The sequence below is a fragment of the Triplophysa dalaica genome, chromosome 1 (genome assembly GCF_015846415.1).
Source record: "Triplophysa dalaica isolate WHDGS20190420 chromosome 1, ASM1584641v1, whole genome shotgun sequence".
Classification (NCBI taxonomy): domain Eukaryota; kingdom Metazoa; phylum Chordata; class Actinopteri; order Cypriniformes; family Nemacheilidae; genus Triplophysa; species Triplophysa dalaica.
Window position 1 is genome coordinate 6,632,030 of NC_079542.1, and position 14,112 is coordinate 6,646,141.

At 39.7% G+C, this 14,112-nt stretch overlaps 1 protein-coding gene across 1 annotated transcript; it reads right to left on the bottom strand.

The window, feature by feature from the left end:
- Positions 1-700: 700 nt before the first annotated feature.
- eif4g2a (eukaryotic translation initiation factor 4, gamma 2a) lies at positions 701-13,352 on the bottom strand (the record flags this gene model as incomplete). The annotated part of the gene is made up of 21 exons (XM_056752900.1): positions 701-1,831; positions 1,910-2,031; positions 2,511-2,719; positions 2,795-2,999; positions 3,102-3,360; positions 3,449-3,664; positions 3,819-3,923; positions 4,005-4,133; positions 6,479-6,586; positions 6,665-6,801; positions 6,901-7,039; positions 7,142-7,324; positions 7,405-7,515; positions 7,713-7,864; positions 7,941-8,007; positions 8,220-8,351; positions 8,436-8,538; positions 9,526-9,651; positions 12,289-12,354; positions 12,458-12,567; positions 13,323-13,352. Coding segments are annotated over 21 exons (2,775 nt in total), but the record flags the coding sequence as incomplete, so codon positions are not given.
- Positions 13,353-14,112: the final 760 nt, after the last annotated feature.

Consider the following 14,112-nt stretch of genomic DNA (forward strand, 5'->3'; position numbering starts at 1 on the left):
GGCATCATATTAAAGGAGACGTTTGAAATGAAAATTCTGTCATTTACTCACAGTCTTGTCACCTCAAACCCGTGTGACTTTCTTCCGCATAACACCTAAAAAATTTATCTATTTTGAAAAATGTTTGTAACAGCACAGCTCCCCCATTCACATCTATTGTATCCAATGCATGCTATAAGGGAGCTGGTAACAACATTCTGCAAAATATTGTGTGTTCTGTGGAAAGAAAGTCATATAGGTTTGAAGTGACAAGAGAGTGAGTAAATGACAGAATTCTCATTTTGAAGGTGAACTACTTTAACTTCTAAGCATCCATGTAATTATTCCAATCAGAAGTTTGTCACTTATGGATGCCACAAAAATCCTTAAACAATTTAGGTGTATTATTATGATCATTCAGTGCCAAGTAAAATTCATATTCAAGCTCAAACAGCATTTTAATATTCACACAGACAAAAATTAGGAACCGAGTATTGAGTAATGAAAATATCCAGCAGTATAACTTTTTATAGAAATGAGTACTTAAGAAATTCAAACCCCTACAAGTTCACAACTAAAAACCAACAGCAGTTTATCTGTACTTAACTTGGTTTATTTTCTTATTTTGCTGGAGGATGACCTACCATTTGCACATTTATAAAAACATGATCCATGCACGTTCCACATATTCACGCCCAGTCACATATGAAGTAAGGCCAAATAAATGCTGGTGTGTAACTTTATTGAAAGCAACAGTAAAAAGTACACTGAACATTCAGAGCTCTTCTGCCTTACAGTAACACTTTAAATAGCAGTTCATTGTACAGGATGAGAAAGTCGCCGTCTGTTGATCTACATAATGATAAAGCTTTAAGATTCCCCTCATGATTCAATAAATATTCATAATATCCACGTCACGCATCACAGGAATTATGATCAAGCAGAACGTTAGGTTCAAAAACGGCGATTGGTAACTTCAACATCCATACCAATTTTCCACATCGTTTCTACTTTATCAATTAAAAATGTTGTTAAAAATGGATCCAATTGTTGTCTGTAGAGGCGATATTTGGTAATCCCTGAACATGCTGTAAAACAAAAACACAAAATTCAAGTATCGTCATGACGGGTAAGAGAACCGTTCATAAACTGAGGGGGGAAAAGGCCGCATGATTTCATCTCTCCCACATGGCTTTGTTCATCATCATGAAGAGACAGAAAAAAAATGAATTTAAGAGTGTGAGATCTTACAGATAGCGAATGAAAAGTAAACCGTTGTTTCAGACTCGAGCACCTTGCGGATCTTTTGTTTGAAGGACTGAATTACACGCAGCGCACTACGCCTACTACAGTGAGGTATAAACGAAAGCCATGGTAAACAAAACGTTACATAACCAATGATTACAATTGAGGATTCTTTGTAACAAAAAGAAAATATTGCAACTCATGACACCGAGCAAAGTGCATTTCTATCATTTTTGTGCTGAAAAGAAACAGCAGCAAGAAAGGCTGAAATACATGTTTTAAAAGAAAAATACATATAAAAAAAATATGCAGTTTTAAGCTGCTAATACCATTCACCTGGGGTGGGACTTAACGGATGCTAGTCATCACATGCTTGGAATAATGAGGCCAAAGAGGACCCCAAAGTAAAACGTTGGCATTACGTCGCATAAACATAACAGCAGCATGGTATGAAACGCAGCGGTTAAGAACGCAGGCGAGATTTAGTGAAACTCAACGGAAGAGATGAAGAGGTGAGCGCGTCAAGGCTTTGGCTGGTTCTTCAGTCAGCTTCCTCTTCAGACTCCTCCTCCTCAGCGGTCTCCAGCCAGGTGAGCCATTGGTTCACCTGTGAAACAACAAATGTCTTCTGAAGAGTCTTCTAAAAATGGTATTGTTTGTGAAGATAAAATGAGTCGCACATTACCTGGAACAATGCTTTTCCTTTCCCCGGAAACTCCTGGGTAATATCTTCTTTCCATGCAAGGAAGGCCTCTTCTTCAATTATCTCCATATCATAAAAGTTGACAAAGTAGCGCAATAACATTCCTAGGAAGATAAGAACAGGAAAACAAGCATTTTACTGAAAATAACATTTATTTCGGGATCAGTTAACAGACTATGGGGCTTCTTCCCATCCATTAACCAAACAATCGCCTCAGTAAAAAATGTCATTTGTTTTGTAATAAGAGTTTCATTTTAGTATTTAAGTGCCAAACCTGTATAAAATTTATATATATGGGAAATCCAACAGTTCAGGGGCACCATTGACTACTTTAGTGACCCAGAACATTTTTGTTACACTTTTAAATATCAATCTTTGTGTTTAGCAGAACAACGAATGACTAGCCCTCAAGTTGTTCCAAACCTGTACAAATGTCAGAAAGATATTTGGAAGAATGTTAGCACATTTATGTTCAACAAAAAGATATGTATACCGGTTTGAAACAGTTTTAGGTTGAATAATTCATAATTCGTGGGTGAACGGTCCCTTTAAGTCTAGTTTAAGATTGTTTAAATCTGCATACCCTTAGGAAACTCGTGGACGTTACAGTGGACCTGCAGCGCATACAGCGCGCTGACCTGCAGCTCCACGTGATCGTGCAAGAACTTCTGCATCACCGGTTTGAAAGCAAGTAGCAGAATCTTCTCCTGGTCGAGCTGCTCCTTAGAAGGAGAAGATAACTGCTCTTCTCCAGCATTCAAATACATCTCGTTGAAAATGTACTGAAAGAAGCTAAGAGTTTGGGGGCGGGGTTACTCAAGTAAAAGGTTTATGTAAAAGCAATTGTTAAAAAACGAGTTTTCATACCTGGTCATCAGAATGTTAACAAAACCCTTGTCAGTATGCAGTTTGGGAGAAATGTTGTCCTTGATCCACTTGTAGATGGTTTGCGGGGCGGGATCTGCTTTGATCTGTTTAAGCAGCTCCTTCTCCAGCTTCATAAGTGGAAACAAAAAGCTCAGGCCTTTGCCCTCCAGAATCTCCAGCATGCGATCTTTATTTTGATCAATTTCTGTGGACAGAAGCAGAAATACTGTGAAACTTGTATGAAAAAGGATTTTTGTGGAGTCCACACAATTGTGGCTATCATTTTTGGTTTCTTCAAAGCACAAACCTGGCAGCATCTTCTGCATGTTGACCTTGCTTTGCTGAAACAGGTCGGTCAGCCACTCCCGATCTTTCAGTTTGGCCATTTGCTGCAAGCACAGGAGGAAGAGAGGAAAGTGGGTGCCATTTTCCAGCGGGTGGGCCAGCTCTGCCATGGTCACAAGTTCAGCGATGATAGCGCGAGCAGCAAACTGAGCCAGGTAGGACTTAACCAAGGGAACATCCAGTTCGATCTTGGGACACTGGTCCAGAACGCTGAGGAAAGCCTGTGTGATTCACGAGAAGAATTCAAAACAGGCATTTTTACATTTTGAGCCAATGAGAGCACAGAAGACCGATAAATCAAACACGCACCTGCATGAAGTTCTCCCCAGTGACCAGTCCCTCCACACGGAGCGTGTTGATCAGAGTGCTGACGTGTTCGCGGTCCTCATCTGGGCTCTCCAGTGAGCATGTTACCATCTTGCTCAACATCTCCGGTAGGAAGTGTTTAGGAGCTTTCATGTCCCTCACCCCGTTCACTGCCTCGCTCATGTTCTTGTTACTCAGGTAAGTGGTCACAACGGTTTCCTGCAACAAAACAGCAAGAGCTTTTCTCATACACCTTGGTCCAAGACTGCACGTTCTCAGCCAATGAGCTTCAAAACTCGGCCTTAACACACATTAACTTTTTTGAAACGTTATGTGGCACGTGAAACTTTCCGAAACGTTGAGTAGTACGTACAGTCATCTTAAGGAGTTCCTCTTTAGCTGGAGGAGGCTTTTTGCTTATCTTCTGTGGCTTTTCTTGAATTGGAGGCGGGTTGGTTTTCAAGCCAAGCTGAGGCGGCTGTGTGAAAATGAAAAGGTGTTAAATGGCATATTAGACAACAGCACCTTGTCTCAATGTGTAAAACGCAGGAGTCATTACCTGCCCCAGTGGTGGAGTGGATGTACGTGGAGGTTGAGCGCTGGGAGGGATCATTGTGGGGATCTGTGGCTGCAGCTTTGGCATTGAGTTTTTGTTCAAAATAAACGACTGAGCTGGTCTCAGGCTGATCTGAAACATAAACAGAATACCGTTTATTGTGAGAAAATCACATTCTACTTGACTGATGTCACATTAGAACCAAAAAAAAAAATGGCACCAGCCTTAAAGGGACAGGCAAACCTAAAAGAAACATTCTGTCATTAACTTACCCTTGAGTTGTTCCAAATCTGTATAAATGTCTTTGTTCTGATGAACGTAGGAAAGCAAACAGTTCTTGGCCACCATTGCCTCCCATAGTAGGTAAATGTAGTCAAAAGTGCCCCATTCTTCAAAATATCTTTTGTGTTCAACAGAACAAATTCATTTATAAAGCAATTTTCCTACTATGTTAGTCAATGGTGGCAATGAACTGTTTGGTTACAAGCATTCTTTCAAATATCTTTCCCTAAGTTCATCAGAACAAAGACGTTAACACCGATTTGGAACACAATATGACAATTGAAATTTTTGGGTGAATGGTTCCTTTAAGAGCTGAATGTTATGCTGTGTAATATTATTGCAGCCAATGGGGAAATTAGTTAAAGATTCTACAAAGGAAGAGGAATAAGTGAAATGTATGTTACGTTTTTCATTTCACCTTTTCATGTTACTATAAAAACTAACATCTCCAAAGAAACGCGAATTGCTTAAAATAAACCTGTGCATGTAGTCCTCTTGAAGTTACAGAAATTCAACAGGATGTGAATGTAGCGTTACCATCCTACTAATGCAAGAATAAAATGCTCTGCTTGTTTTAAACTATGATATTATAAAGTGCTAATTGATTCTGAAGTTAACAAACATACTTAGAGTTTTGATAAACCACCAGTGTGTCCTTGAGCAAGACACTTTACTCCATGTTGCTCCAGGGGGATTGTCCCTGTAATAAGTGCACTGTAAGTCGCTTTGGAAAGAAGCGTCTGCCAAATGACTAATGTAAATGTAATGTAAATAAACCAGAGTGAACAAAACGTAACTACGTCAGTGCTTATTGAAAAATAACCATAAGAGTGCTTTCACACCAGACTCATTAGGTATGGTTGAATCGCACTAGAGTTTGTTTTTCTTCTTGGCATGGTTCGTTTGGGCAGGTGTGAATGCAGCAATCACACTCGAGTGCACACCAAATGCAGTCCAAATAAGTGTATCGGTAAGCTTTCAAACGAACCCTGGAGCGGTTTGATTGTGGTGAGAACGTGATCCGACATTGAACGGACCCAATTGCAAAAAGAACTGCACTTTTTTGACTAAACCAGCTGCCGTGGTCAGATGCACTGTGCATTATGGAATGAGGACAAGTGTTTGTTGACAGTTTGCACTAGCATGGCAGCTCGCGGACAAACTTGGAGTTGGGAGGAGGTGCGGAGTACTATTTGACCAAAATTACTGGCGTATTTAAGTCTTTTTCTGCAGTAATAAAACGAGATGTGGCTGTGTGTTAAGACAAAGGAAAAACACAGATCTGAAGACACCCGACTGTCATTACGTGTATACATGCCAAGACCCACATTATAACGTGCTTGTGTGTCTGAACACTTATGCGTAATAAGAAGCGAAAATAACTCGTGTGCTTGCCTGAATGCACTGACTGAAGATCGTCTTTTGAGAGCATGCGAGTACATGATGATTTAAAATGGTTTGTATTTGTGATTGGCATGACTTAAAATAACGTACAAATGCCTATTCCATCAACTGATGCGCGATAACTGAAGCAGCTCGAACTAGCAAAATGCTTTCAGTGTGAGCAAATCCAATCCTTCGACTCGTGACTCCCAACAAATCAGATGGGCGGTGGGCGTGCATTACTCTAGGCAACATACTAGAGTGCCGTGTTCAGACGGCTCTCACTAAATCCTTGGCTAAATCAGAGCCAAATTGCGCATTTCAAAATTAAATTACTTTATTGGCAAATCTGCTTTTAAAACGACCCGCGTCAATAATCGAAAAACGCTTTGTATCGACGTCGATAATTGGCCAGTTCGATAATCAGTCGACCCCTAATGGTGACCTCGATAATATACTTGAGACAAAACTGGACGTTGATCCGGTGGATGTTGTTGAGATCGCCATCGCCGCTGACAATGACGCAACTGATGCTAGCACAGTTGACCAGGCTAACGTTACAACATCTGACACGCATATTGACAGAGTTTATTTCGTTTGAAAAAGCAGTTTAGGAAATATTGTCACATGACTGCATTTTGCGTCGATTCAACTGGTTTGGACCAAAGCAATCAGTGTGGTGTGAAGGGTAACCAAAGCAGGCGAAAAATGCTACAAGGTATAGTTTTTTTATCGGTCCAAACCATATGAAAGGACCCAAAAGTGAGAAAGCACCCTTAGAAGCATCGGAAAAAAATGAAGCTAATTCATACCTCATCAGCATTGAGCTGTCCTTTCTTAATAAACCGTGGTGCCATGTCCTTGGACTGAGCTTGCTGTTGTGTTAAATGAGTCTGATTCTGGAAAAGCAGATTCTGCCCCTTTTAAAATAAGCAATTCATGTAAGCACTAATTTTCAATCTCATGGAATAGCTTGTTCCCTTGAACTTTGTATTTACCTGGTTGGATTTGATATAGGGCTGGGGAGCGGGTGCCATGTGGCCAGCGTGCCCGTTGAAAAGAGGGTTTGTGCGGCGCCCCATGGTGGGGGAATACCTGTCCTGAATGACCCCAGGGCCGGTTCCAATCCCACTACCTGCGACCAAACAAGAGTCATGAAATGTTGATCATGTAACCCACAACAAAAACACAAGCTTCACCCCTCCCAAAAATGTCAGTGCACTTCGAGACATACCTGGCATCTGCCCAAACATATCGGCCAGCCCCCCAAGAGTCTCTCGGTCAGATTTAATTCTTGTTGGCAGAAATTGGCCCTCTTGAAAGAAATCTGTCCTCATTCCTTGAATCATTGGTGGAATAAAAACACCCAAATCCTGACAGAAAAAATCCTGATTAAATTGTTTTTCATTAGACATGCAAAAACCAAAGCAGATATACCGTAAACTACACATAAGTGAGACACCGAGCAGTCTCACCTTTACAGCATCCTGCCGGATCTGGTTGATGGTCTTCGGTCCATTATCGATAAAAGCTTTCCGAGGCACCCAGATGTTCTCCCGCAACTCCATGGTATCTTGAAGTAGGAACCGTATCCTAGCAGGCAAATCCTTGTTGTTCATTAAGGATTGCATACGACCGAAGTACTGATCCATTAAAGACTGCAAAAGAATACAGGCTTGACAAAAAGCTAAAGTGGTTTAATGCATGTAAAACTGATAGCACTGTAAAAGCAGCTTACCTTGGCTTTCTCGTGGTCCAGTCTTGGCCCCACGGTTCTCATTATCTGACAGAGGCACTCCAAATCCTCCCCGATATCCTTAAGTTGGACTCTTTTCTTCTTTTCCAGAAGCTGGCGTTATAAGACATACAACGGCTATGTTAGAGCGTGCCCTACAGGGAAGATTCTGCAAAAATGGGCCCCATGGTCTGGGCTCCTGGTGATGCTTTGGATGCTTTAAGTGGTGTTTTGAAATCTGCCAAATTAAACAGTCTGGCCGATACTCATGACACAAACACAAAACCTAAGAGAGAATTCCAATAACTCACTGTTTTGATGCATTTATGAAGGATAGACTCGTGAATGAGATCGAGTTTGCCAAGCTCTCCAATGAATTTGATGTTGCCCAGCATTTTGATCTTGGCGATGGCACGCTGCTCCTCCTCCTCAGAGGTGAGTGGGGTGTCATTTTTATCAAAGACTAAATAGAAAGCGCAAAAATAACCATCAGCCGTTTGTTAGAGCCGTTGTAATAACAATTTTTACGCTCCACTTACTGTCAACGTTTCTGGTACGGTTTTCAAATTCATCTTGCAGTTTGGAAATCAGAAGTCTCCTGAATGTCTGTACAGAACGAGACCAACATAAGGACACATGAAAAATACAAGGCTCGCAATATTATTATATGTGGATATGTAAAACGACTTTTTTTTTTAAATGGTCAATTGGTGAGCAGACTGAACATCAGGTTTGCCAACAGGCGACTAGTGACCCATTTATAAACCTAACAATTAGCTACAGAATAACTTATGAAGAATTTCTTCATGGGTTCTTACAGTGCTCTGCTTTTGTGATAACGGGATCTCTGCTGACGGGCCATCAAAGTTCGGAGCATCTTCTGCCAAACGCAGACATAGCTGAGCATATAGCGAGCTATACTTCTGTTCTTCAAGGGCTTTGTCTACAATCTAGATGAAAGAGCATAACGTCTTGAAACAACAGAATTTCTGAAAGCAAGTCATGTAAATGCACATTGCACTCGTAATCCTCACCAGCAAGATGATTCCCTTGAGGACGTGCTTTGAATCTACGCCCACATTCAGGAGCTCAAGGCATAGCTTGTCAAACTTCTCAGGGGTCAGTTTATTCAGTATGCTAGAAAAAAAAAAAAAAACTGATTTAGACTAGGGATGGACATTTAAAGAAAGGATAATAGTCGATATTCGCTGGGAATTACTCCACCGCATGCACGCATATAGGCTGCACTTACGCATGTATAGGCTACACCAGAAAACAGAGAAATGGACTGAGAGAACATTTAAGCTTCACATCTGTATGATGACAAATTGCTTAACTCATTAGGGAATAAGCCATATAAACTCGAGCCATATAGTAAAATTTAGGATATTGTGCGGAAACATTAATATAATAAACATAACCAAATGACGGAATTGTTGCACTTACAGTATCAGCTGATTGGAATCTTACTGTAGCGATTATCTTAATGATGTCGTTTTCTCTGCCTGTCTAGAAACAATTTAATTTAATTTTGTAGGTCTGATCATGAAACTAGCCCATTGCGGCTGACCTGTTGATGCTTCTCCCTTAAAGGGCCATATGAATATCAATAATTATTCTTAATTCATTAAATAACACCGCCTAAAAAGTAACTAGTAATCGAGAAGAGTAATTTTTACTTTACTCAACGACATTCAAGTACAAATATCCATTTATGATATCAAAAACTACACACAGAACTCATATTTAACATCGTCCCAAGTTAACGTATATGCCACGCAAGTCTACAGCTTGTGTAGCCTACGTAATGTTAGCGAGGGTGAGACTTCTTCAGTTGTCGGTTGACAGCTTTAAGTTTGACACGGATCAACACGGAAAACACAAGGAATTGTTTTTGTCAATCTTCATTTCTAGACGACAATCGCACACACTATTTGATGTTCTATAATTAAATCAACTAATCGAATATTCTGAAATCGTGACCCATCCCTAATTTAGACAGTCAAATCAGTAGTAGCATCCAGCCAACCTACTAGAAATGTTAACTAAATTGATTTGCTTTTTAAGTCATGTGAACCTCATTATATATCCACAACGGCAAGTAAAGTGGTTTTGGTGGCTTACCCTCTCACTTTTCTGAAGATTACATCGTGTCGTTCTTTTTCGTTGGAGGAGTTGACATCTCGTCTAGTGCTTCGTGAAGGAACCCATCTCTGAACGTTAAGCCCTGGGGTTTTCCCCAGGAACTCGCTGTAGAACAATACAACAGATCAGTACTATTGTAAAGATCTGCAGCAGTCATGTTTATACATCAAGTGTCATATTAAAAACAAAATAGATTCTATCACCAGACACATAACGTAGAAATACATTAAAGGAATAGTTCACTCAACAATAAAAATTCTGTCATTTTTTACTCAACTTCAAGTTGTTCTAAACCTGTATTAATTACTTTGTTCTGCTGAACACGAAGGACGATATTTGATAAAACGTTAGCAATTTTCAGTCCTAGGATATCATTGACTACATAGGAAAATTTTAAAATGGTAGTCAAAGGTGCCGCAGAACAGTTGCTTTCCTAAATTCTTCAAAATATCTTATTTTGAGTTCAACAGAAGATTTTTTTTTTACAATAAATGTTTTCTACAATGGTAGTAAATTGGGGTCCCAGAACTGAAAATTCCTAACATTTTTCCTAATATCTTTGTGTTCATCGGAGCACAGACATTTATATAGATTTGGAACAACTTGAGGGTGAGTAAAGGCGACAGAATTTTCATTTTTGGGGGACCAGTTGAATTAAAATAAATTTACGCCATCTATTTTAAACACATGTTTCCTGTCTCAGTGGTAATGTATAAACAAACAGTCGGTCATCATGGAGTCTTGTTGTCGCAGAATAAATGCCTTCAGGCTGAAACAACCGATAATGCACCATACCCCACCTAATACATGGCTACTGGCCATGAGGTAAAAATTGAACATGAAACATCAATTTGAAATATTTTTTAGCATTAGTTGCAACAAATTCATGACGGCATGAGACATAAGTTGCACTGGTCAAGATGACCTACAGCACCAGAATGAGCAGGGAGTCCCCCCACACATTCTTTGGTTGTTCATCCTAAAGCAACACTTTAGAACCTTTGCTCACGGGTGGTTCCCCCCATGTGGTAGATGAGTGCAATTGTCTGTGACCAGTGTTGTAAATAATTGTCAGTGTTAAAGCATCCCTGTGGGCTAGGGCTGCACGATTCTCACTAAAATGCGAATCACAACTTTTCTTCATGGGAATTGAGATCACGATTCTCTAACACGATTCTTGTTTTTTCAACCAAAACTATTATTGAACTCAGGTAAAAAATTTAACATAGTACATTGTGAATAACATTGCTTAAGCTATTGAACATAAATAAGAGAAGAATGTTAACAATAATAAACAAAAATAACAAAGGAAACTGTGCTTTTGGACCATAAGTAAATAACTTAATAACTTAAGCTGTTAAAAATAAATAGGAGAAGAGTTTTAATTTATGTTATGTAATGCACTTTCAGGCTTAAATACGGCTCCATAGTTCGGCTTGACCATAGGTCTGCTGTTGCGGCGAAGTTCTGCATATCTTGCAGTTCTTTCTCGACTGTCATTCTACACTGGGTGTATAGATTTGGCAATGCAACAGACGAAAAATAGTTGCGAGAGGGCAGAGAGTAGTCTTTATCATTGCCTTGAATCCCTCGCTTGTAACTGTGTTGATTGGAGCCATGTCTTTAGCTAGGTGATAAGCGATGCCGTTTGTTATATCTTTGTGCCGCTGGGAACTTGAAGGGTATGGCGATGCATCATGTAATGTCTGAGTTATGGACGTTTGTGTCGTCTGGTGGCCGGCATTTTTAGGTTTAGCTCCCTTGTCTCTCATTGCTAACTCGTACTGTATTTTGTGGTGACGTTTGTGGTGGTTATATAGATTTGTTGTGTTACCTTGCGGTGCTGCGATGATGCCAAAGCACTGTTTACAAATGATGACTTCTTCTGCATCGTCATCAGGTTTAAACCCGAAAAAGTTCCACACGTGGAATACGATCCTTTTTTTTTCGGTTCTAATACTGATGCTTCGTCGTTAACAGGATTTTCAACACTGGTGTCCATTTTCTCTTTTTACCGCTCCAAATTTTCCACTCCAAATCCACAAAGTAAGCTGACTGCAACCGTTAGCTCTGCCTCCTAATGAATAACACGTCTTGTGAGTGATAGCGCGTAACGAAGTAAACGAGAGAGGAGGGAAGGGATCGAGATCTTACTCATTTGCTATCTTTGACCTGATTGGTGAATTAACAGTTGTTTGTTTTAGACTGTGTGAGTGTGACCAATACGTGAGAGATCTAAATGCTGGAAATACAAGGAAGTGAATCGCCGTCCTTAAGAAATTAGATCGCATTTATGTATGAATCGAGATCAAAAAAATGTTCCGATTAATCGTGCAGCCCTACTGTGGGCAGCGCAATACACATTCATTTATTCACTAAGCTTAGGGAACCAGCAAATGCCTAAACGTCATATAGAAACGTATCACACTCATCCGCAGGCAGGGGACAGGCAGGGGCTCTGTGTACCGACCCAAACTCAGAACTTAGTGTGGTTGTAGCTGCTATGAGGCTGCTCAGGTAGCAGCGGAGAAGAATTCGTCCTGTTAAGAGTTGTTCAACCACAAAAAATGTATTTACAACAAAAAAATAAGTCTAAAAAACTACAAAGTGTTGCTTTAACAAGTCAAATTCTAATCCGTATCGAAAATCTATTATTCAATTCCAGAAAGAAAGCGGCTACAGTTTTATTATATTATATTATATTAACATCATACAGACACTTTTTAAGAGAAGTGCTTGTACCTGTTGCCGACAGACTTGGGATAGTGCTGAGATGCACCCCTACCTCCTCCTCCGCCCGAAGAAGCACTGCAAAACCCACAGAGTTTATCATACACAATTTGATTGAGATTTTGCGGGCATAAATCAATTTCGCCTTTTAACAAACGGAAAACGAAATTCAAAAGCTCACCTGAAACGAGAAGCACCCCCCTCTGCAATCACACTCTCCACTTTGGCGGCTTGACAATGAAAGATCCTCAAAAAGAATGATGGTGAAAGGGTGGGGGTGTAGAACACGGCCTAAAAGAGGAGAAACACACTTTTTATATCAAGTCACAAACATCCACAATGAAACACACACATAAAGACTGAAAATAAATTAAATTCTTCAGTTTATAGTTTTTATTAAGAGGGCCTGAGCATCACAGTGCCATCAGATCTGAACAAAGCACAGGGCCTCACATTTCACAAAAGAACTTTGATTTATCAACACCTAAGATTGTAGTTCCATCATATTTCTTTTAAGGTTCTGGGGTGAAGTAATGCAGACACCGTCCACATTGTTTCAGAAGAGCCGTATAAACGTACGTCAATTATGAACATTAATAGCACATTCCCAGTTGTTATCAATGTTCTCATAAATTAGCATTTCGGCTAATTATCAACCACAAGTAAACAGCCGCGACCTGGGCGTTAAATTGTTCATCTCGGTTTAGAAAGCGTGTCGACAACAAACCCAGACATTAAACTTCAAATTGGGATACCTGACATTACAATAGAGACATATTTTGGGTCAAACTAGCGTTTTACCGGCAGGGTGGTGCGAGAGAACAGCTGATCTAATGAACAGACGCCATTTTCTTATGAAAGAACATAAAGCGAGTCCATCAATTTCATCCACACAACAGATTAGACAAAGAACCAGATCTATGGACGTGGTTACAGTGAGGTCCGCTGATTTATCAGACTGTATGATGTTATAGATTGGCAAGAAACGATAAATCGGAGCAATTTTACAGAAATACAGTAGTATAATGAGCTAAGAATAACCTTACCTTTTCGAAAAGAACTTCAGCTTTGATAGTGTTTTGTTAACAAGAAGGGGGAAAAAGAGGAGAAAAGAAAAGGTTTTATGGACTGATGGTTAATAATGTGGTTAGAGAGAACAGTGCGCCTTGAGGTAATACTGGCCGCACCGGTGAGGAGAACTGTGATCTGACGTCACTCAAAGGGCGCAACTTTATTGGCTGGACGCATCAAACTTGCTGGATGCTGCGTCATCATCAAAGTTCGCTGGACCTGCGTTGGGATTTTTTCTCCTACAGGATCGTCTGTAGAAAATAATAATAATATATATTTTTTTTATAAATAAATGATTGAAGGTGCTGTTCGCACTATTTAAATCCAAAAATAGTGTATATATTATGTGGCGCAGTGTATGTGAGAGGGATCTTGCATATGTGACCCTGGATCACAAACCAGTCTTAAGTAGCACGCGAACATTTTTAGTTAAAGACAGAAATATATTGTGTGGATCAAAATGATCGATTTTTATTTTATGCCAAAAATCATTAAGATATTAAGTAAAGATCATGTTCCATGAAGATATTTTACACATGTCCTAACTTAAATATATAAAAACTTTATTTTTGTGAGTGGATGGTGAGTTGTTGATTAACAACTTCAGAGGCAATTTTCTCAATATTTAGTTTTTGCACTCTCAGATTCCTGAGTTTTATATGGTTGTTTCTCAGCCAGATATTGTCCTATTCTTCATCAACATAAATCTAATTTATTCATATTTAAGATTCTGTAAAAATCTCAATTTTGAAAAAGTGACCCATG